This window comes from Hyposmocoma kahamanoa, unplaced genomic scaffold, assembly GCF_003589595.1.
Source record: "Hyposmocoma kahamanoa isolate Upper Pololo Valley unplaced genomic scaffold, ASM358959v1 202, whole genome shotgun sequence".
Classification (NCBI taxonomy): Eukaryota; Metazoa; Arthropoda; class Insecta; order Lepidoptera; family Cosmopterigidae; genus Hyposmocoma; species Hyposmocoma kahamanoa.
The window spans coordinates 15,845,582-15,867,542 of NW_020653726.1; the positions used below are offsets into that span (position 1 = coordinate 15,845,582).

Consider the following 21,961-nt stretch of genomic DNA (forward strand, 5'->3'; position numbering starts at 1 on the left):
GGAGGCAGTAATATCTATGAATGAATGAAATATTATTTATTGGCCATAAAATTACAGTTAAACTACAATAAAGTAACTTAGGTATAAAGATAGTAAGATGATGTGCAACAGGCGGCCTTATTGCTACGTAGCAATTTCTTCCAGGCCACCTTAGCTTATCTATCTATATCTATAATCTATCTGCAATATACTCTCTCAGGGATCACAATTATGGGATACCTTCTTTTGAGGTACTTATATGTTATGGATGTTGATGTAGAAGTAATGGCAAAATTTACCTTAACCCAAGACTTCATTGGCCGATTGGGACCGTTGATGCTATTAACAATAGAGGTCAATTTATGCCACAGCTTCTTGCTCTGGTCCCGGCCTTCCAGTCCTCGCAGCTGGCCCAGAGCTAGGGATGGGTGCTTCTCCATAAAATCCACTATTGCTACGACTTGTTCCAAACTTGGGCGTGACTGAAAATTAAAATTTATTTATTTTTACAATATAAAGCTAATAAAGTATTTTACTTTTATTGTTTTTTTTTTATACATTACGCATACTTATGTATGTACTGGTCACTTAAATAAATACGACATCCTTATGAAGTCAGTTATAATAAGTACCAATCTTTGTCTATTTTTGTTTTTTCCAATTCTTTATTACAGATAAAAACTTAAATAACCTAAACGGTATCTTTGCCAAAAACCGCATAAGCCGGGTTTAAGAAACCCGCCCATAAATACAATAAAAGTGATTTAGATGGGAATGTTATATGATCCCTACATATTAAACAAGAAGGCTGTAATTATCAATATCACACAAAATGCCTTTATCTCTAGGTTGTTTGAGATTATCAAACAACGCTCTTGCTTAGTAGAGGTAGAGAAGCCACAAAAAACTCGTTGGATATCGGAGTTATTACACTCGAGTCTTGAAAGACTTCGAGAACTTTAAGAATATTTAGAATTATAAAGAATATTAATGTTATATACTTACTGCAATAGTCCGATCAGTCATTTTAAATAAGCGAAAGTACACAATGAATGTAACGAAATTAACCAAGAACCAATATTATTCTTTTCATACAGGAAATACTAGTAAAACTTTATTTTGATGAACTCATTTCGAAGTCCCAAAATTGATTCGAATCCACTTCGAGGCGAGAACATATTTTTCTTTCAGAAAAATGGTCGATACTGCCCAAATGACAACCATTGGTTGGGGCATTAATTCAGTGTTACCATTTTGGATAGAAATTTAGTTTAATTCGTATTTTGAGAAAAATCAGTCGATTATAAATTATTCACGCCTTATCATACTAGGGTAGGCTCTTAAAATCATTCATTCACGTGTACCGGAAGTAACTTTGTCTCTTTTTATCTTGTGTATCATAACATACAACAACATCTTCTCTCTCGTAATTATAATATGGGAGAAATGTCAAATTGACAAATGAAAAAAGCTGAAGTCTCCGCTGTTTCGGCTTGTTTTGGGAGTTCGTGACTATGCTGCATAATATTTTGAAACTTTAACTATAATGTGCAGTGAAAAAAAATAAAATACACAATGTCGAATTCAGTGAGCATATCAATCGAAGCTCCGATAGAGAATCAAATTCAAGAAATAACCTACGATGGCCAAGAGATATATCAAGCGTAAGTCCAAAAACATTATCTTTAAAAAATAGAATAAATATTGTTCCATTTGCATTGAATTTTTGTCTAAGATTAACTTATACTTTCAGGCCTCTGTCTATGTCAGAAAATCTAACTCGGTTAGCGCAAAAGATAGATTTTTCGAAGACTGAAGATGACTACAGTATTGTCAAGAAAGAAGGTGAGAGCAGTTCAGAGACGAAATCTGAAGATGAAAATAAGGAACCTGGGTACCAATCGAGTCTGTGGCCTTGGGACTCGGTACGGAACAAGCTGAGAAATGCCCTGACTGAAGTGTCCGTGCTGGCGGATGTGATCACTATTGCAAAGGAGAAAAGGTACATGGTACGTACTGGATTTTACTTATAATAAAATATTTCTGTTATGTACCTTAATACTAAATTGTAATAGAAAGTACTGATGATCTGAGCATTGTTAAAATACTTGATAAGTTTAATAAACAATTATGTCCCAATTTTAAAATCAACTTGATAAGAAATCAACTTTATCATATTGAGTACAAGGTGCTGTTTCAATATGATTATTTACCAACAACAATTTGTCTAGAGATTGATTTATTATTTAGTTTCTTTTAGAAGTCTGCCCAAAAGTCAAACATTCACTATTTTCATATACATAGCAGTTCGCGCTCACATGTCCTTTTTATCTATACTGTATCAACTCACTACCATACCTGCTACCATATATGGTCTCTTTGTTATTGCAAATTTTAACACACACAATACAACATCAAGTAAATAAAGTCGCAAATGGGGATTTTATTTATTTAAATCTTTTTTACAAATTTTTCAGGTCCTAGATCAAATACAAGCAGATCAAGTGGACAACCGTCCCATGGTTCAAGTCTATGGACGTAAAAAGGCTTTAGCGGCAGCATCAGCAGTCCTTCTAGCTGGTGTAGAACGTCTCCGTGCGAGTGAGACGATGCGCGTTACGCGGAACATGCCAGATTTTCATATAGATTTGTTGCGATTACGACAAAATTGGAGACTCAAAAAAGTCGGGAATACTATTGTAGGTGATTTGAGCTACCGTACTGCTGGATCTAAGTTCAGCCAGACTGGAGTTTTTGAGGTAAATAGTGTAATATTTTTCATATCAACATACATACATCCTGATTGCACATATATTAACTACACGAAATACATATTATTCTTACATGGTATTCTGGTTTGCAGGTAACGAAAGCTCCAGAGGATCAAATAGCTCAAGCTATGAGCTTAAACGCAACTGGCCCGACACCGTCCGCACTGCGTGTTACCGTGCCTCCCGAGCTCCAAGGCGTCGCTTTCATATCTGTACTTTGTCAAAAAGGTACATTTTTATGTTAAACAAACTCTTAATCTTCTAACAATCGAGTTTGAAGGAAAGTTACCACGACCTATAAACATTTTCCAAAAAGCGAAGTTTGTGACAAAATTCGCTAATTTCGTTATCCATTGCCTGTGATCACCATCACTAGTTCTCCCTACAACTTGATCCGGTACACGACAGTGCTACTTTGAAGCTGAAATAGACCTTGTGCTGTGGTACTATCTATGCCAGGCGCCTTATGCATGGATAACCTTAAAATGAGCAATCACGTAATAATAAAGTGAACCAGCATAGTAAACATTCTCCAGTATGTACTTTTGCTCACTGTACAAAACAGATACAATAATTAGTAGCAATAGAGCTCCTTGTGAAAGAGTTCATCCAGGGAAGTACTGCCAACTTACCTATTTCTACTGCCACAAGCAGTAATGAGAACATTAGTGAGTTCTGATTTGGGAGGGTAAGGGTGCTGGTGAAATTACAGGCACATGAGACTTGTCAACTTAAGTCTCAGGGTGACGGACGCAGTGGCAGTGCCCCTAAGATCTTTGCGATTTAAACATCTGAGTGGCACTGCAACTGTTATACATAGACGTGTCGCTTAGGCGCATGGCTTGTTCGTCCCGTCACTTAATATAATAATAACAAAATTAGGGTGCTATGGTCCAATCCATTGAAGTGCTCTTGGTGTACTCGTTGCCGAATAAGACATGGTAATAATCATTATGTGCAGAACGGCCTCTACCCATCTCCCCTCAAAAGACGCTTCTATCCTTCTTATTAAAAAACAATATATTTTAAACAACACATTAATTAATGTCTCGTCCGAATTGTTGTGTAAAGAATACTAAAGATTCCATCCATTCAAAAATAGCTCCATTCTACCATTTACCATCAATTCCTAGTGCTGGCAATAATCACCAACTTATTTTAAATAGCATAAGCTTTATTTTATTGCAGAACAAGAAGACGTAGTAACAGCCACCCTAAGTTCAGCTGCACTGAACTGCCCGGGCACACTACCAGGTGATGGGGCAGAGCTGCATTGGCAACAGAAACTCGAGGCGGCTCAAAATGTGCTATTTTGCAAAGAATTGTTCGCGAGGCTAGCCGCTGAAGCCGTGCAGTTAGACGCTTCCATACCGCATATGGTTGTTGGGAACCAAATTATGGCTACTGTAAGTGTATACAACAACCCTAACACATATTTTGATTATGGCATCGGATATTTTATGACGTTTACGTAATGGATGGTATCGAGAACTAATCATGATTGTTGTCTCATACCATAAAGGATCTAATTTATAAATGTGGTTACCCATTGTAAATATCAATTTGTCATTATTATATTGGGAAACTCATCCTGGACGAGCCACCAGTAGCTGTGGTGGTAGCTTAATGGTCTTTGACGTACCACCTCCGAAGCAGGGTCCGTGGGTTCGTACCCGGACTCGCGCCTCTGAGCTTCTCAGAATTTATATGCGAAATTTAATTTGAAATGTGCCATGAGCGTTTCGGTGAAGGAAAATGTCGTGATGAAACCTGCACGTCGAGGAAGGTTCACAATGCTCGGAAAACTTGTGAAGTTCCCAACCCGCATTGGGCTAGCGTGTGGAACTATGGCCTTAACCCTCGCCTACGAGGAGACCCACGCCCAGCATTGTGACGTTTAAATGGATTGATGTTGAGACTCATTTGAACCTGCTACAAACTAACAATTAATTTTGTGGCACTATGCAAAAATTGTACATTTTTTATATTAAGTAAATAAATAAATATTAATATACTTAGTACCATAATCTCTAATATGTTAAATACAAATAAATCAAGGTCTAATCGGCAAGTGCAATATGTTGGGAATAATAAAGAAATTTCGAAAATGTTGTCTTACCTACCGTCCACCACTTTGTAAAAAGATTCAAAATGGCGGTCATGCATACAACATACCTGAAATATCCATTTTCTATACAAACAAGTACTGGTATGTAACAAAATGTCCTGAAGCGTCAGGTTTCCAAGATTTCAAGAAATTAGCTGTCGACGTGGTGTAGGTGGAGCCACTAGTAAATAGTTTTAGAAATAAAAGAAAATGCGTTAATTTGTTTTAAATATTTCTTAAAAAATTCTATTATAGTAAGACGAAGTTTATTTATATATACCGAGAAGTCTATTATAAGAAGAAGCCGTACAAAAAGTAGTTAATACAGTATTTATATTATAAGGTAAAACAGCGAACATCAGGCTGTGTGAAGCATAGTAAACGTTATCATTTTGTACCTCTCGATTATAGGCGAAAATCACATTTGCTTCCTATTTCAAATAGTAAACTGTGAAATTGACTGCATGTTTGTAGTTAATGCATTGTCACAATCAACTCCATGCAGCAGTTAATCTGTTAGCAGCCTTATCCTTTAGGACTAACTAGCTGAGTCTCAGGCGTCGGTACTTAATATGTCCGAAGCGAGGACTAAATACAGACAAAATTAATTTTTTATCAGAGTGTTATCAATCGTCTTTGGACATAGATCTGTTCAATACCAATGTTAACTCGATTAGACGTTTGTTTACTAAACAATATTCTACTTAATTATACCGACGCTAGAAAGGTAAAACGTCTAAAGTGCATTTTGGAAAATATTACAGGAGTGTAATGAAAACAACTTTCATTCGTTTACAGGAAAACGTAACTTTATTTATCATCACAATTATTATTCACTCGTCACACTCAAGTAAACTCTAGTCTAAAACATGTGGTTTCAAAACGGGCCTGAACAACCGATTAGCTCCACTCTTACATTTATCGGAATTTAAACCGCCGTTATTTCTTAAAAAATACTTTAAATCGCTCTCCTGTAATATTTATTCTAATTCACGTTGAGACATTTTACTTTTCCAGTGTCGATATAATGTTTTTAATACGTAAAATAATATGTTGTTTATTTTAACGCACTCCTCATGGAAGAATGGCATAAGTGGAGTCACATCAAACATGTTTATTGCTCCATTAGATACAGAAAATTACAACCCACATCCTCTCCAATTCTTGTAACTCTATCTACAATATTAGTCGATAGAGTTACAAGAATTGGACAGGATGTGAGTTATATTTTTCTGTATCTGATGCTGCAATATACGTTTTTGACGTAACTCCACTTACGCACTTGTTCCATGAGGGGTGTGATTGAAGTTTCTGCTAACTGAAACCTTAAAAACCTATTTTTTTGTGCTACTTGTAGAGATTTGTAAAGGATATGTATATTTGCTGTAAATCTTCCTAATAATAAATAAATAATATAAACGGTCATACATGCAGCGTCAAGGATAGCCTGGGAGATAACAGTAATAAATAAAAGCGACATTGAATACGATAACATTTATGATTATGTTTTGATTAGCCTATTGATGAATACGATGCATGAATATTTTATAAAATCTTTATGCTAAATGATAGCTTCACTAACTATGTTTATGTTATTTCAGGTGTTACCAGGTATTCAGTTATTAATAGGACTTTGTCACAATAATGGACAAAATCAAAACACAAATCCAGATGGCACCAAGGTAAGGAAAATATTAATCAAGTACTTGAAACTGATCAATTGTTCCCATTCAAATATTCTGAAGCGCAGGCCACACCACGAACGAAGCTAACTTAGCTAGCTTAGCTCACGTAGTTACTTGCGAAGCTAAGCTATGAAAATACGTAGTTAGTATAGTCTCTCTTTTTTGAAGATGGAGTAAAATGACATTGGTAGTGTTGACAGTTTTCATAAAATTTTAAATAGTTATGTAGTCGTTGTCAATAGTTTTATCGATAGATTGTGAAACAAGATAGAATTCCAAAAACGACGGAATTATGAATGTTAGAATATGGTTATTTGCCTGAATACAGTATTTATATCTGTACATATCTTGGGTAAAATTAAGTACATTGTATTCAACCTGCACACAGGCGTGCCATTTATTGTATTAGAAACCTATTTGCGTTTCGAATTAATATCGTATTTGTATATCGAATTGGTATTTGTAACTTCTAAATATTGTTTATTAATTTAAAAGCACTATGTCAAAAGCCATTTTGTCAATTGTGATTTAAAAGTAGTCCTTTTAGTGATTTAAATTACATTAGATAAATTATTTTAAAAAATCTTATAAATATATTGAAGCAGTTATTTTTATAAACGAGGTTGTATCAATTTATTTTCATTATAAATAATCTTTATCGTATATACACAGATCACACATAACAAGTCAATTTCTTTTTAAATATGTTTAAGGGTAAGTCTGCGATCGCTGCAGGCAAAGCATTATATGTCTTTATGGAAATATTGCAATTCCTAGAAAAGCAAGTAGTTATGGAAGGGGCCAGACAAGCGGTTGGGATATCTAGTTAAAAAAATGTTATGACATTCTAATGAGTATTAATGTCGTTATTGCCTTCTTTATTTTGACGGTTGGCCCATTAGTATCGAGATCATTTTTTATTCACATACATTTTAACAAGAATAGGTGGATTTCATTTTATCTATGTTGAGTTAAAATTGAAAACTTTGAAACATATCTCCTGTTTGTATATTTCACAAACATAGTTCTAAATACTGTCTATGTATATGTAACTCACAAACTTTGTCAATTAAAATAATCTTGTGCTCAGTAATTGGATGAATATGAAAATGGTCTAGGATGATTCAAATGAAACAAGTTCGGCTATTTATTCCATAAAGTGATCAATATTCAGTTGATAGTCGATAGAATATTTTATCGACTGCCATCACTAGCTGCTCGTAAGCGGGCAACACTCTTGAGCAAAGAACTGTTATTTACTCCGTCTTCAAAAAAGAGACTATAGTGGCTGCGAACACGTACGGGGGTGACGGGCGGTAGAAGCCAAAGAATCGTTGGGTTAGTTAGCTTAAACGTGTGTCTTGTGTTGGATACAAGCAACTGGCAACTGAAGCGAATACTTTATTTTCATACAATTGATTTGAAATCGATACAGCCGCCGGTTGCGGCAATAACAATTTGTATGAAAATAGAATAATATTCGCTTTTTAGTTGCTGGTTGCTTGTATCCAACACAAGACATTTGCTTGGCACTTTAGTAAGCATAATTTAGTGTGAGATTGATGCCTAAACTAAGCACTAAGATGTCTTTGCCTCGGGCCACTAGATTTGCACCTCAGAAATACAAGTTAAATAAATATTTACACAAAGTGCTTTTAACACTACTAGAACACAAGAATAATATTGCTAACGGCCGCTTTCTATATTCAATCTCAATCTATAATTTGCTATCTAAGCTCGAATAATCAATCCAAATCCTATTTTTACTATTTCAATAACCGATCGATGGATCGTTATTCCGATCATTTGTTGGCATGGCATTTTAGATTGACATTTGTATGGCAGTGACAGTTGCGCGCTTTTAATAACCGATCCTTAAGTTTAACAAATCGGATTTTGAACGTGTTCGATCTTTAGTAGCGATCCTCCAATTTTGACCGATTGTACTGTGTAATAGTGTGAAAATGGAAGTAATTTCAAGTGATAGCGACTGTGATCTTGAACAATTTGCTCAGTTATCGGATTTTGATAATAGCGACAGCGACCAAGACCAACTTGTGTCTTCAAGAACGTTTAGGCGTATAAACTTCATGGCAAGTTTAACTGACGCTGAGTTTACATTCAGATTTAGGCTGAACAAAACATCTGTTGAATTTGTTTTAAATGAAATAATGCCATGTATCAAAATCAAATCAAAACGGTATGTAATTTATTATTACCTATCTATTATTTCCTAATCTTAATTCATAACCTAAACATTGACTGCTTAACTTGCTAATATTCTACGCTAAATAATGCTCAACTCATTATCATTTTCAGGAATAACGGCGTACCACCATTGCATGAACTTTTATTAACAATTAGATTTTACGCATTGGGAACTATGCTAAATTCAGTGGCTGATTTTGCTGGTGTGTCCTTGTCAACAGCATGTAGAATAGTATCAAACATATCTGCTGCTATTGCTAGATTGTATAGCAAATATATTGTGCTGCATACTAGGAGTACAGATAAATTTTACAATATAGCTCAATTTCCTAGAGTATGTGGTGCCATTGACTGTACTCATGTACGCATTCAATCTCCATGTAAGTATTCAATCCAATGATTTGTCATCAAATTAGAACATAAATTTTGAAGTGTGTCAGTAATTATTTTATCTTTGTACATACATTATGAATTACAATGCTTAGATAATTTTGTTTCAGGTTCAAAAATAGGGGAAGAATTCCGAAACAGAAAGGGATACTTTTCCCTTAATGTCCAAGCTGTTTGTGATGCAGACCTGAAATTACTAAATGTTGTTGCTCGGTAGCCTGGTTCGTCCCATGATGCAACAATTTTTAATAATTCTCATTTAAGAGGTAGTAACAAATCTAACTAAAACTGAAGCACTAGTAATGTGAGTTACTTATGTTAATATTAATTATTACTGCTTCGTGTGAAGATGGAATTTTAGGAAATCGGTGGTTACTTGGGGATGGTGCCTATCCAAACCGCCCATACTTACTCACACCCCTATTAAACACATCAACTAATCAAGAAATTAGATATAATGAGGCACACATAAAAACTAGAAATACAATTGAAAGGTAAAAAAAAGCACCCTGTATTATTATTTGATAGATTCAAGACATAATAGTAGTTTTTTATGAACAATTATTATGTATGTTTGTACAGGACTTTTGGTGTGTGAAAACGCTGCTTTCCAGTTATAGCATTGACTATGTGCTTATCATTAAGTAACATACAAAGCGTAATCATAGCCACAACAGTACTACACAACATCTGCAAAAATAATAACATTCAGCTAGTACCCCCTGAGGTGCAACTGTCAGAAGACGAAACAAGTTGTCAATGAAGCGACATCAGAAAATACTGTAGTACAAACTATTGATGACAGAAGCAGGCAAGAGCTCATTTTAAATTATTTTTAAGGAGTTGCTGTTATTAGTAGTTATTACTGTATAATATGAATATTATTATAATTTTAGTATTTAGGGTAGGTTGTATGTATAGGTATTATTCAATATAAATTTCATCCTTTCTACTTATAACTATTGTTTCATTTTAAATACAGTACCTTTACTAGTGTAGGTACAGTGAAGAGCACATGAAGCTTGACACTTTGGACCGTTCTTATTGCAAGCGGCATAGAGTTACATTTAAACCTTTAGGATCAAACTTGACGTGCTCTTGACCCTGTACTATGAAAAATATAAATAATTTGTAGAAAAAAGCAAAGTATCTTTCAATTCAAATATTTTTATTTATTTAGTATAAGGCACCGGAGACATTATAAAAATATAAATCAATTTCTGATAGTTTACAATAATAACAGGGTAGTGCGAATGTGACACAGGTATGCACATATAAAAATTATTAAGATGGTAACTAACAAATACTACTTAAAATACTCATCTTTGACAACTAAAAATGTTAACAAATATAGCTTATATCTATACAAAAAGGTCAACTTTGGATTTTGAGAATTAATTTTTTTTAAAAGGTAAAGTAAATATGACATTATTTTATATTGATATATAATGGCGATAATTCTTTGGCATTAATTCAAATATATTTCTTTATTTAGTATAACGCACCAATGACGCATTAAAAAATATAATTCAGTTAATGATAGTTTACAATAATAACATTACAGGATAGTGCAAATGTAGCACAGGTATGCTCATTTAAAAATTATTAAGTTGGTAATTAACAAATACTAATTAAAATATACATCTTTGACAACTAAAAATATTATTAATTTGAAAATGAAAATTTAAAAAATTCAAATCAATATGTGATTATTTCTACATTTTATATTGATATATAATGGCGTTAATTCTTTGGCATTGTGATGACAATTATTTCTATATTTGTTATTGATATATAATAGCGTTAATTCTTTGGTGTGTACGAAATCGCTTCTCAATCCACAGGTACAAACATTAAATGAAATCTTACAAACTCAAATCTCAAAAAGAAAGATTAGTTGAGTAATTTTCAGATTAGTTTTCTTTTCCTAATTTGGGTGGTATTTTTTATTATTTAAGTATTCAAATATATTATAGTGAAATATTAAATAATGTTTCAGGGTACTACACTCGAATATTACATATATTTTAGAATATTTCAGTAATAAAAATTGTCACCGAAATTAGACACAGAAAACTAACCAACTAACTGAATATTACTCATGTACGGACAACGGCACATCAGACTACACATTTTTGTTCGAAAATCGCCTCCATTGCAACGGAACAAGACACGTCAATGTGTAGCTTGATGTGCTGTGTGTACATACGTTTAGGTTTAATATAGGTTTAATGTCTCTTAATTCTACACATATGTATATACATAACACACACGCGCGCACACACACATATACACGGCCTCAATTTTAGGTTATGAGACAATGGAGAACCAACAAGTGCTGACATTAAAATAGATTATGACGGTCTCAATCGAAATTCACAAATTGTACGGTACAATCCTAATAATTCTTGAATTGCTGTAGATCAATTAGCTTGTAAATGTGCTTTCTTTTCCTAAATAAATGATTATTATTATTTGAGGCTGTATAGACGCTTAAGTACTGACACGCAAAATAGGCGCCTGGACGTCGAGTTGCGGACAACAGCCCGTTACACCATACCATACCAAGTAATCGGCACTGTCTTCGATGTATTGCTATGTATATTGTGTTTGCGTGACCAGGCGGAGGGCGGTTCTGCAGGGGCGGGGGCGGGCGCGAAGTCGGAGCACGACCACGTGCTGGAGCACTCGTTGCACCAGCTGCTGCGCGCGCTGCACCACGCCAACACGCACCACCCCTTCCCGCACCCCGCCACCGGCCCGCTCGGGCCTTCCAAACGCCGCTGTCTCGCCGGTAAGCCCTTAACCAGTATCATCACGTCGTAAACTAAACTTAAGTAACTAAAGTTGTCATTCTGAAAATAATTTTTTTTTCGTTTGACCTCCACCTTACTAGATGGAAAGTGACGATTAGGTCGACTATGTAGCATGGACATCTACATAATGCCTATTCACTCTCACCTTGAAAAGGTCCAAGTTATAGCGTTCGGGGAATTAGTCCGCATCCTATGATCCTGGGAATATCCACAACATAGTATATATTATACCGTAATATCCTGTAAAATACCGATAAGCAGGTAACTTTACAGCAGTGTTCAAGGCTCTGCAGCTTCGTCTCTACTAATTCCGAGTCACCTATTGCCTGTTGGCACGCTAGTCGATTGAATCCAAAGTGGCCAGTTGGTACAGAGCAGAGCCATCCCATAGGTGACAGATCAAACGTACGGAGGGATACCATCCCTACTTGTTCGATATTCAATAGGGAAGTATTGCCACCTTACCTATTTCTGCCGCCACGTAGTAATGTGAGCATTACTGTGAACATTCTGGTTTAAAAGGGTGCTGGTGAAATTAGGCACATGGGACTTGTACATTTTTGTCAGATGTTGACGGGCGCGGTGGCAGTGCCCCAAGAAATTTGCGATTTAAAACTCCGTGTGGCACTGCTACCGTTATGGAAAAGCGTGTCGCTTACCACCAGGTGCACAACCTGTTCACCCACATCACTTAATGTCATAAAAAAAATACAACTTGAGTATCTTTAACGTGTTTAAAAAATCCTGAAAAACAACAATGTAAATATCTATTTCTTAAGTTTTCTCGATAATTACAAAATGAAACATTTTTTTCAGATCTGTAAGACGCTGCGCAAACGCGTGTCTTGTGTTGGATACAAGCAACCGGCAACTAAAAGTGAATATTCTATTTTCATCTAATTGACATGAAATCAACACACTCTCCGCCAGTTGCGGCAGTTGGACACTGTTTTCTCTTCTAGTTGCCGGTTGCTTGTATCCAATTCAAAACACATGTTTACGCGGTACCTTCAGGGCTGGCTTGTTTTGCAACAGAAAGTTTCAGTTCCGTCTGTGTAAATGTACGTGGAAAAAAAAAAATTATTTGCGAATTTTTAAGTGTCCAAGGTTATATATATTTTAATGATAGGAAAACCGTGTTTAGAGTTACCCTGTATAACAACCGCCCATTCCCCAGGTCCAATGGCGGCAGACAGATACGAGCTCTTGGACATGAGCAAAGAACAATCTCTGCTGGAGCAGATCATCCAACAGGCGCAGCACTTCTTCATGCGACGACGAAGCGAGTATGTGCTCGACACCATTGCCAAAGAGGTAAAACTAACAACAAATTATCTATACAGGGTGTCTCACGGCTGTGGACACGGAGGGAAAATACTTTCAATATTGTATATGGGATAGTTTGTTCATGGAGACATTATTTTATTTTTAGAAGTAAGTGATACTGCTTTTAAAGACTTAAAAAGTTGCTTGTCTCATCTGGGAATCTAACCGACCAAATGTAAAAAAGACGTACCCATATATTTTTTTTATATAAGAGACGGGACGGACAAGTCGTGCGCCTGATGGTAATCTACACGCCTGTCCATAACAGTTACAGTGCCAATCACAGCTTTAAATAGCAAAAATTTGATTGGCACTGCCACTTTTGCGTCAGTCATCCTGAGACATAAGTTGACAAGTCCCATGTGCCTGTAATTTCACCAGCACGAAAAACGCAGTAACACTCACATTACTGATTGGCGGCAGAAATAGGTAAGGTGGCAGTAATTTCCCTGGACGAACTCTTTTACAAGGAGCTCGACTGCTATTAACTTTTATGACGCCGATCGAAAGGATCAATTACAAGGATTATCTATTAGTTTGAAGTAACATAGTGCCAATAATGCAGGGTACAGACGAGTTATACGATTTTAGGTCTTTTTTGTTAGCAAACTAGGTCCGTCTTTACTTTATTATCTAGATTTTAAAACTTGTAATTTCAACAGGTGAAAGACCCTCTGATAGTGTCGCATTGGAACGCGCTTAATAGTCCCACACAATCTTGTGTCAAGATCAACATTATGGCTTACGGGTAAGTTTGAAAACGAAATTTTATTATACGCGCTCTTTATAACAAAAACACGAAACTCGAAAAGCTACTTTTGGGAAATTCGATAAATAGATGTGATAAATACGTACGTACCTTGTACGCTGTTAGGCTTATTTTTTTTATTGATTGACCGACTTCAAAAAAGGAGGAGTTTCTCAATTTGGCTTTATTTATTTTTATGTATTAAGCGATAAGTCCGCAATTGTGAACGTATTTTTATGATTCTTTCTTTTTGTTGGAATGAGGATACCTCAGTATTGGTCCCATTTAAATTTGAAGAAAATATTCCACCTCTAGGGGTGGCAAACTAGGGGATGAATCAGATTTCCGGTAATCGATAGCAATAAAACTTGACAAATATATGTAATTCCACGAACTTTTGAGGTCGGTTTTTTAGAACTCTGTAGTAAGATTGTTTATATCGTCAGTCACCCATAAATGTTTACTTTCACCTTGACCCTTTATTATTGAGAGTTTTTTATGATTATTTAGTGACGGGACAAACAAATCGTGCGCTGGTCGTAAGCGTCACATCTACCAGACGATATAACAGACGAAGTGCCATTCAGCTGATTTTAATTCAAATGGAAATCGATCCATCGGGAAGCCCAACCGAGTCCCGAAATCAGATGGGTTTCCGAGCGCCAAGATGAACCTGATTCCTACTATATCTTTTTAATTTGTGACTTAAATCAACTATTGTTCCGATTTGAAATAGCCGAAGACGACGTTCCCGATCGGGAGAGGCAATCAAAATCAAGCTGCAGGGCTTTGAATCGCAAACATCCGAGAGGCACTGCCACTGCGCCCGCCGCTCTGAAACATAAAGTTGACAAGTCCTGTGTGCCTTAAATTTCACCAGCACCTCTACCCTATAAAACCGGAACGCAGTAATGCTCACGTTACGGCTTGGTGGCCGTAATAGGTATGGTGGCAGTACTTCTCTGGACGAACTCTTTCGCAAGGATCTCTGCTGCTACTGTGTAAGGGGCAAATTATATGTGTTTTTCTCTCGAGATAGCTTTCGTATGTATAAAGCTCTTCCATTTTTTCTTCTTCCGTTTTTGGTACATGTTTTTTCGCTACAACAGAGTCTCCATGGTAAAAATTGCTCGTATTGATAGGTGAAAATGCGTCCTAAAAATGTCACTAAACTTTCATAGTAGCCCTAATAAAAACCCTGGTTTTCGGATTATGTGTTTTATTGTATTATAACTTATTTATTATCACTTCTAAGGTGAACACACACAAAAATGTATGTCCATAGAAGAGTAAAACATTTATTGCAACGCCACAATACAAACAAATAAAAAGAGATCAATTAAATAAAAGATTATAAAGAAAAACTAACAACATAAAGGAATAAAACGGACAAAAAGCAATAAAGAAAATAATAACGAACATTACAATTCATACGCGGCTATGACTTACGCAAAAGGACCTCATTCATCTTCAGCCACTACCATAATTAGGTTGTGGTGCTGGTTTTCAATGCATCATAATCCATATTGGGTCGTTTATACTGCCCCCTTGTCACAACCAACGTAATCGACATTTTTAGCGACATAGAGTTAATAAACTGGAATCAGCGAAACCAGGTTTACAACCCTCTATAACCGGTTTATTTATATCTTATATAGTTTCAGTTTTATTGAAGTAAGAAGTCGAATATTATTTATTTGACAGTAATTGTTTCGGACGGAGATCGAGAGTAGACTCCCAGTTTAGGACCAAAATGAATCATTGTGAGACAGCGCTACGTGAAGTGTATATCACCATTCCGCTTTTTAGTCGTTACGAACCTATAGTGAACTGTAATAAGAGTTCATGGTAGGCCCCAGTGCCTCTACCACGACATTAATGTGTCAGTAACCGCGTAAATTGCTTCAGAATTTTATATGGCAAATTATACAACGCCCCTAGGGATTACAAGAAGAAACAACAAGAATACAAGATATATATTCGCTGAAAAATGTAGTTAACAATGCAGTCTTATAGTATATTATATTAGATCATACATTTCACCAAAAAAAGAAAATGTACACAATGCTTATTTCACTTTTGATGTAGCATGCATTAAACTTAAATTAATACAATAGCAACAAACAACAACTTGGAATTAAACCAGAAAATAGGAAGTCAAAAATATAACATACAATAGTTACATTTTACATTATATGTTATCTAGTAAAAAATCATAAATATTTATAGTAGCATTGAGTAACTAACAAATTATGCAATTTCATTTTAAATTGTCTACAACTTAATTCTTTAACAGCGTCCGATAGTTTATTAAATAATTTGAGTCAATATTTTGTATACAATTTCGCTAGCGATAACTGTCACTGTAATCTCATGGTAGAGGCGCTGAAGTCAATAGAACCTTTATGTCACATATTTTTTCAGATACGACGCGGTATGTCGAACTTCACTAGTCGTGCACGTGGGTGAGAAAACACTCAAGTGCATCTGTCGAGATGGGAAAGTGAGACACCTCTCTTATGAATTGCAAGAGCTTAGAGACCTCATATATTGCCAGGTAACTATGAAGCTAGGTTTAAGTAAAGTTAAACCAAGTAGGCCCTGTCTCTTATATTTTGTTAGCCCCTTGTTTGTAATAAAAGTATGATCTAGCCCTTGAACACCATTGGTTGATAAGAACAAGCAAACAGCAGGTGGCGCTTACCGAAAGCTCCGTTGCCTGCAAAGAACCTTTAAGGTGGTTATGCGTTGAATTTGCCGATAATAAATCGTTCTAAATAATCCATATTTTAATTTTTAATCTATAAATTGTTTTTAACGTTGAAAAACATTTTGAGATACACCTATTGTAGAAGAGCCACAAAATTCTTAAGAGACTTGATTGATAAATACGACGCATTAAATTTCAGCAAATTTTTAATATAAAAGAAAACTCTCTCATTCTCGTAAACGATGCCTTTTCATAGTGATCGTGCTTTAGCATGAACAAACCGCCAATGAGTGTGTCTTCACCCTTACCTATTTAGATAGTTTTCAGCATTTTTACTCTGCACTAATTTCATTCCTATATGAAATCTGAACAACTAATTCAGAGCGACGCTGACATCCGCCACCGTTTGCTCCTCATAGGCATATGCCGAAGGCGTGAGTGTTATTTTTGAAAAGCACTGTCAGTTATTATGTCATTGGCAGATTTACCAACACCAGATGACAGCGGTACAGGCAGTGGGCCGCTGCATGGGCTGGCAGTTGTTGGCCAGCAGTGCCCACCTCGGCTCTGGTCCTGTCGAGCCGCTGGGAAATGCTTCGTCGTGCCTGTTGGCTTCACCAAATGGTAAGCTGCTGGGTCTATAACTTTTAGTGCTGGCCTAAAGTCGTTGTTGCAATGAAGGTAAGGCCAGATTGCTTACAAAGTTGCTCAGGGTGGGGCGCCGTTGTAACGCACTGTGTGGTATGCGGTTTTAATTTATATGTAGTACAACGTAGCGTCATAACGCAACGCTGTGGCAACGCATCGCTTTGAGGCTGTGAATACATTTGTATCGCGCGAAGTCCCAGGTTCGATTCCCGGGCCGGGGAAAATATTTGTATGGTCTACATTTATTTCTCTCGGTGTAATTTGTGGTTGTCCATGTGTGTGTCCATAGCACCCGCGACACAGGTTTTCCCTAGTGTATGGCTATGAGTGTGTATGTTAAAAAATGTAATTAATCTAAGGTGTAATTCTTTAGGTTTAAGTTTGATTATATGAGTTAGATTTGAGTTAGATGACCCTCCCTACCGACCCTTAGGGTATACGGGAAAGGCACTATGGGTCGTATTCTAGAACTCTACTCAATGCTCAAGTCAGGATTTAAGTATGGTTTAAAGCACTCGAAATCATACTCGAGTCCCTGCCATTACGGTCGTATTTCCAGTGCAATCCTGACTTGAGCATTGAGTAGAGTTCTAGAATACGACTCTTAGACCTGTGCGCGCACAGGAACCTTACAAGTTCAGGTTCTGGCCCCAGATCAGCCAGTGTTCAGGGTTATCACAGACCTATGTCACTTGACTTCATCTGGTTCTCGAGACTAGTGCCTCGGGTGAGCCGCCCCGGGTGCACGTACAGTACTCTCCCTATTTTCCAGATAGGTACCAGAGCTGTAGGCACAAAGAACGTGCTGACAGATGTAGGTATCTGTTCCTTTTCTATACGGCAGCAGCTTTACTTGTGATACAGTAATGTCCATAAACAATGCACTGGTGGATCTGCCCCAAGTCAGGAGAAATACGTAATGGTGGCTGATGCTCTTTTCATATTACCATCATTATTCCCTTGGCAAATAGGAAGTCATTCATGGGTAATTTTTTTTAGGTTAGTTTTCTCCACTTATTTTCGGTGACAACTTTTATTGATGGAATATTGTAGAACATTATCATAAAGTATTATTTAATATTTGAATGTAGTAAGTATCCTGAACTATTAGTTAATATTTTACTTAAATACTTAATAAAAATTGCCACCAAAATTCAGTAGACAAAACTAAGATGAAATTTACCCATGTGTATCCCTCAAAATGTAACCCGTGTAACTAAGATGTGGTTGATGACTGTAGTTACAGCTCTTGTCATTAAGATAATGACCATGAGATCTAAATAGTTAATTGATTAATGCTTTCTTTTAAGAACTTGAGTCATTTGTTAAGTACCTACCTACCTCATTTGGTAAATAGTTTACAAGTTCTTGGAAAATTTAATAATGTGCCCATTGTTTTAAAAGAATGCAACAAAACATTTTCGGTCTGCCATAATATCTCCATTTGTTCCAGGTGATCGGATGATTGCAATAAGGTGTGAACCTTCTGTCGGTATTCAAGTCTTCATTGCTCAGTCTCCAAGAAAAGACTTGTTTTCGAGCGAGTTGGTTCAAGATAAGAAATGGGAGAATCTTGGAGGTGCTTTCAGGGAGATCAAACTCGAGAAAATGGAGGGAAAGAACTTCCTCAATAAGTTAGAATTACTCATGGCTTGCCTAAGCAGTCCATCATAATAAATTTTAAGTAATAATCTTATTTTTAAGTAATTAGTTCTCATTTTGTACTATTTATTAAAAATAAAATAATCAAATTCGAAGTATTTATAGTAGTTTTATTTATATGTAAGGGAACTTAGCTAAAGAACTTAGGTAGAATGTTAAATATTACTGAAGATTGTTCTCGAATATCTCCCGATGAATTAGCGAGTCGAGATCCGGAATGCAGAGGAACTGAAACAAAAACATTTTTATGACCACTGACAACACAATCATACATAATTGGTGGGAACCAGTTTATTAAGATAAATCATACATAACAATGTACAACATTGATGTTTTCTTAACATTCTATACAAGTGAGATTGAAAGAACACTGGTTGATGATTGAGATGATAAATGAGATTGATTTTCATTGAATCTTAACCCTATATATAACATATTTTATTTTAAAGAAAAACTTAAAATAATGTAACAAACATAACATACCTCTAATTCCTCAAGATGCAAGACCAATAGAACTCTTCCCAGCATTAAAACCCCCAGTATTACAAGAACATTGAATTTTTAACACTTGGAAGGCTTCAGATTACGTTAACACTAACCTAACTATACTCTAGAATTAAATTAAAAGCGAGCAATTGGCGACCTAGATCTGAAGTTGCCTCCCCCATTGCCCTGTCGGAATCCCTGGCTGCCGCGCTCGTATGGCCTGCCACCACCCCCATACGAGTTGAACGGCCTGTTGCCTCCGGGTGGGCCGTTGAAGGAGCGGGGGCCCCCTCTGGGCGGGCCACGGCCGCCAGGTCTGAAGTTGCCGCCGCCGCCGTTCCTACGGTTTCCGTCCCGCTTCCGCGACAACTCGACCTTCAGCGTCGCACCAAGCATCTCAAACCCATTCATCGCGCTGCAAGCATCTTCCGCCTCCTGCATGTTTTCAAATTCTATGAACGCAAAACCGGGAGGGTTTAGTGCGACCCACACAGAGTTCAGTTTCCCATATTTGTCAAACTCCCGCTCCAAATCTTCTTTCTTGATGCCTTCAACGAGACCGCCGACGTACACGCGAGTTCCTCCTGAGCTCATGTTTGTGAAATCTGAAACGAGGACACGACGCTACACAAAAACGCACACTTAAACAATTGTAAAACGAACATAATTACAAAATCGGCGAACATTATTGAAATTATAAGATGTTTGTCACGTTTTAGAAACACTTTTGGATCTATTGCGACGCACTCTTGTGATAAATAAATAAATACAATGAACAAAACAAAATGTCGTCCCTGCGATTATGCCACGCCAACAGATTAAAGAGGTATATCTGTGCTATCACTGTGAAATAATTGAAACTTACGTGTTTTATTTATGGATGAAGTTTTATAGAATAAACTACACTATATTTGATAATGAATTATACTAAAATAACTATTTTTTAATAAAAATAACGGTGAAGGTAATGTGGATCAATGAAATTCACCGAGAGAGTGAACGAGAATGAACAAGGGCGGACCATTGACAACTCAAGCCGGATGTTTGAGTGATTTGATTAATAGCAGTGTTACAATAACGAAAATATCACTTGTCCGAATAAATCGATTTAATATATCGATTTTCATGTCTTATATTTGAATAAATTCCAATTAATTAAACAAAATCGACAAAAAGAGAAACAAAAAACTTATCGTGGGCAGTTTCATATTTAGTTTTTCTTTTGTAGACGTATTAAATAATGCAATGTTATTGTTTTTTTCTGAATTTTTATTTATTATGTTGTAGATGTAGAGACGAAGTAGAGACAAAAGAATCGAATGAATGACATTGTGTGAGAATACAGATACATTGGCTTGTGTGTGTTAAGTATAAATGTGGGCGTGAGAGGCAGCATAGGAAGGGAGGAGGCTTTGACAAGTGAAGTGGGAGGGAGAGTGCGTGGAGGAAACTACGAACTACACATGAAACTGGCCAAACGACTTTGTTCAACGGTCGCACGGTGCGGAGCGCGTTTTCGCTTGTTTTCATTTATAGCCCCACCTTTGTTTCGTTATGAAATATTTTTATTTAAATTTCACAGTAAGAAATAAGGTAAATTTAAATTAACGAACTTTATAATTTAGTAATTGAGATGTTTTCTGTTATGACGGGTTGGAATACCTGTGTTTTGTTTGGATAGGTGTCGCAACGGGCAGGTGAAGAGCGTCTTGGAGTGAAATGAATATTTTTGTGTTCAGTTAGTGGGAATAGAGTGCGGCTAAAATATGGGGCTGCAGAAAAGACATAGTCAGTTTAGTGATACGAAATACAAGTGGAGGACCGTGGTGGTGTTGCTGTGTTTTTGTGTGGGGTGGTGTAGTGGACAGGAGTTGATAGACGTGGACCCTTACTTGCTGAACAAGAGTGTAGGGTTGACGGAGTTGGATGGGGGCGTTTTGGCTGGAGGTCAGACTGTGTGGAAATCTTCAGGGAGTCCTTACTTACTAAGGGATGATCTGCTGATAGAACGAGATGCGGAGCTGGTAGTGCAGCCAGGAGTGGTGGTGCGATTCGCTCCCATGATCGGCATCACCGTGCGAGGGAAGCTAATCGCCGTGGTGAGTGTGTGAAACATAATAATCTTAGGAAAAACCTGTTTTATTTTTTGTGTTAGGATTCTTTTAACGATATACTACTACCTTGTGTGTACCAAGTTTCGTATTGGCGTCGTCATCTTCTTCAAATACTTCGTTTATTTTTAATTAGTATCCAAGTTTTCGTTGGTGTACCTGTTTTGAAAACTAAACTTAAACTATGTATTAGACCTAATGGTAGAGTTAGGAAATTAGTGTACTCGTTAACTTAGGAACTTTCTAACACCATACTATTTGTTTCGTATTAGACTCCTGTAAGCATTCGACTATATACTAAAAAAATTTGACGC

The 21,961-nt window shown here is 36.5% G+C and overlaps 4 protein-coding genes across 6 annotated transcripts in view; 2 read left to right on the forward strand and 2 right to left on the reverse strand.

Moving 5' to 3' along the window:
* Window positions 1–1,207, reverse strand: part of LOC113226759 — a 10,241-nt gene extending 9,034 nt beyond the window's left edge. For both annotated transcript variants that reach the window (XM_026459487.1, XM_026459488.1), the window contains exons 1-2: window positions 985–1,207; window positions 279–461 (exon numbers count right to left, since the gene is read on the reverse strand). In XM_026459487.1, the coding sequence (XP_026315272.1) occupies window positions 279–461; window positions 985–1,005 (204 nt within the window). In that variant the 5' untranslated portion in view covers window positions 1,006–1,207. The remainder of the gene's footprint in view (window positions 1–278; window positions 462–984) is intronic.
* A 310-nt stretch (window positions 1,208–1,517) lies between these two features.
* On the forward strand, window positions 1,518–19,085 carry LOC113226758 (mediator of RNA polymerase II transcription subunit 17). The gene is made up of 12 exons (XM_026459486.1): window positions 1,518–1,643; window positions 1,733–1,988; window positions 2,457–2,738; window positions 2,843–2,978; window positions 3,939–4,156; window positions 6,459–6,539; window positions 11,763–11,934; window positions 13,134–13,270; window positions 13,945–14,030; window positions 16,455–16,587; window positions 17,223–17,364; window positions 18,842–19,085. The coding sequence occupies exons 1-12, from the start codon at window positions 1,555–1,557 to the stop codon at window positions 19,060–19,062; spliced, it is 1,953 nt and encodes a 650-aa protein (XP_026315271.1). The 5' UTR covers window positions 1,518–1,554; the 3' UTR covers window positions 19,063–19,085.
* Window positions 19,086–19,118: 33 nt separating this feature from the next.
* Window positions 19,119–20,546, reverse strand: LOC113226760 (RNA-binding protein Rsf1). Its single transcript, XM_026459489.1, has 3 exons — window positions 20,402–20,546; window positions 19,534–20,141; window positions 19,119–19,278 (listed from the first exon to the last, which is right to left on the reverse strand). The coding sequence occupies exon 2, from the start codon at window positions 20,128–20,130 to the stop codon at window positions 19,672–19,674; it is 459 nt and encodes a 152-aa protein (XP_026315274.1). The 5' UTR covers window positions 20,131–20,141; window positions 20,402–20,546; the 3' UTR covers window positions 19,119–19,278; window positions 19,534–19,671.
* A 528-nt stretch (window positions 20,547–21,074) lies between these two features.
* Window positions 21,075–21,961, forward strand: part of LOC113227214 (protein bark beetle) — a 66,514-nt gene continuing 65,627 nt past the window's right edge. For both annotated transcript variants that reach the window (XM_026460107.1, XM_026460108.1), the window contains exon 1: window positions 21,075–21,635. In XM_026460107.1, coding sequence (XP_026315892.1) covers window positions 21,303–21,635 — 333 coding nt within the window. In that variant the 5' untranslated portion in view covers window positions 21,075–21,302. The remainder of the gene's footprint in view (window positions 21,636–21,961) is intronic.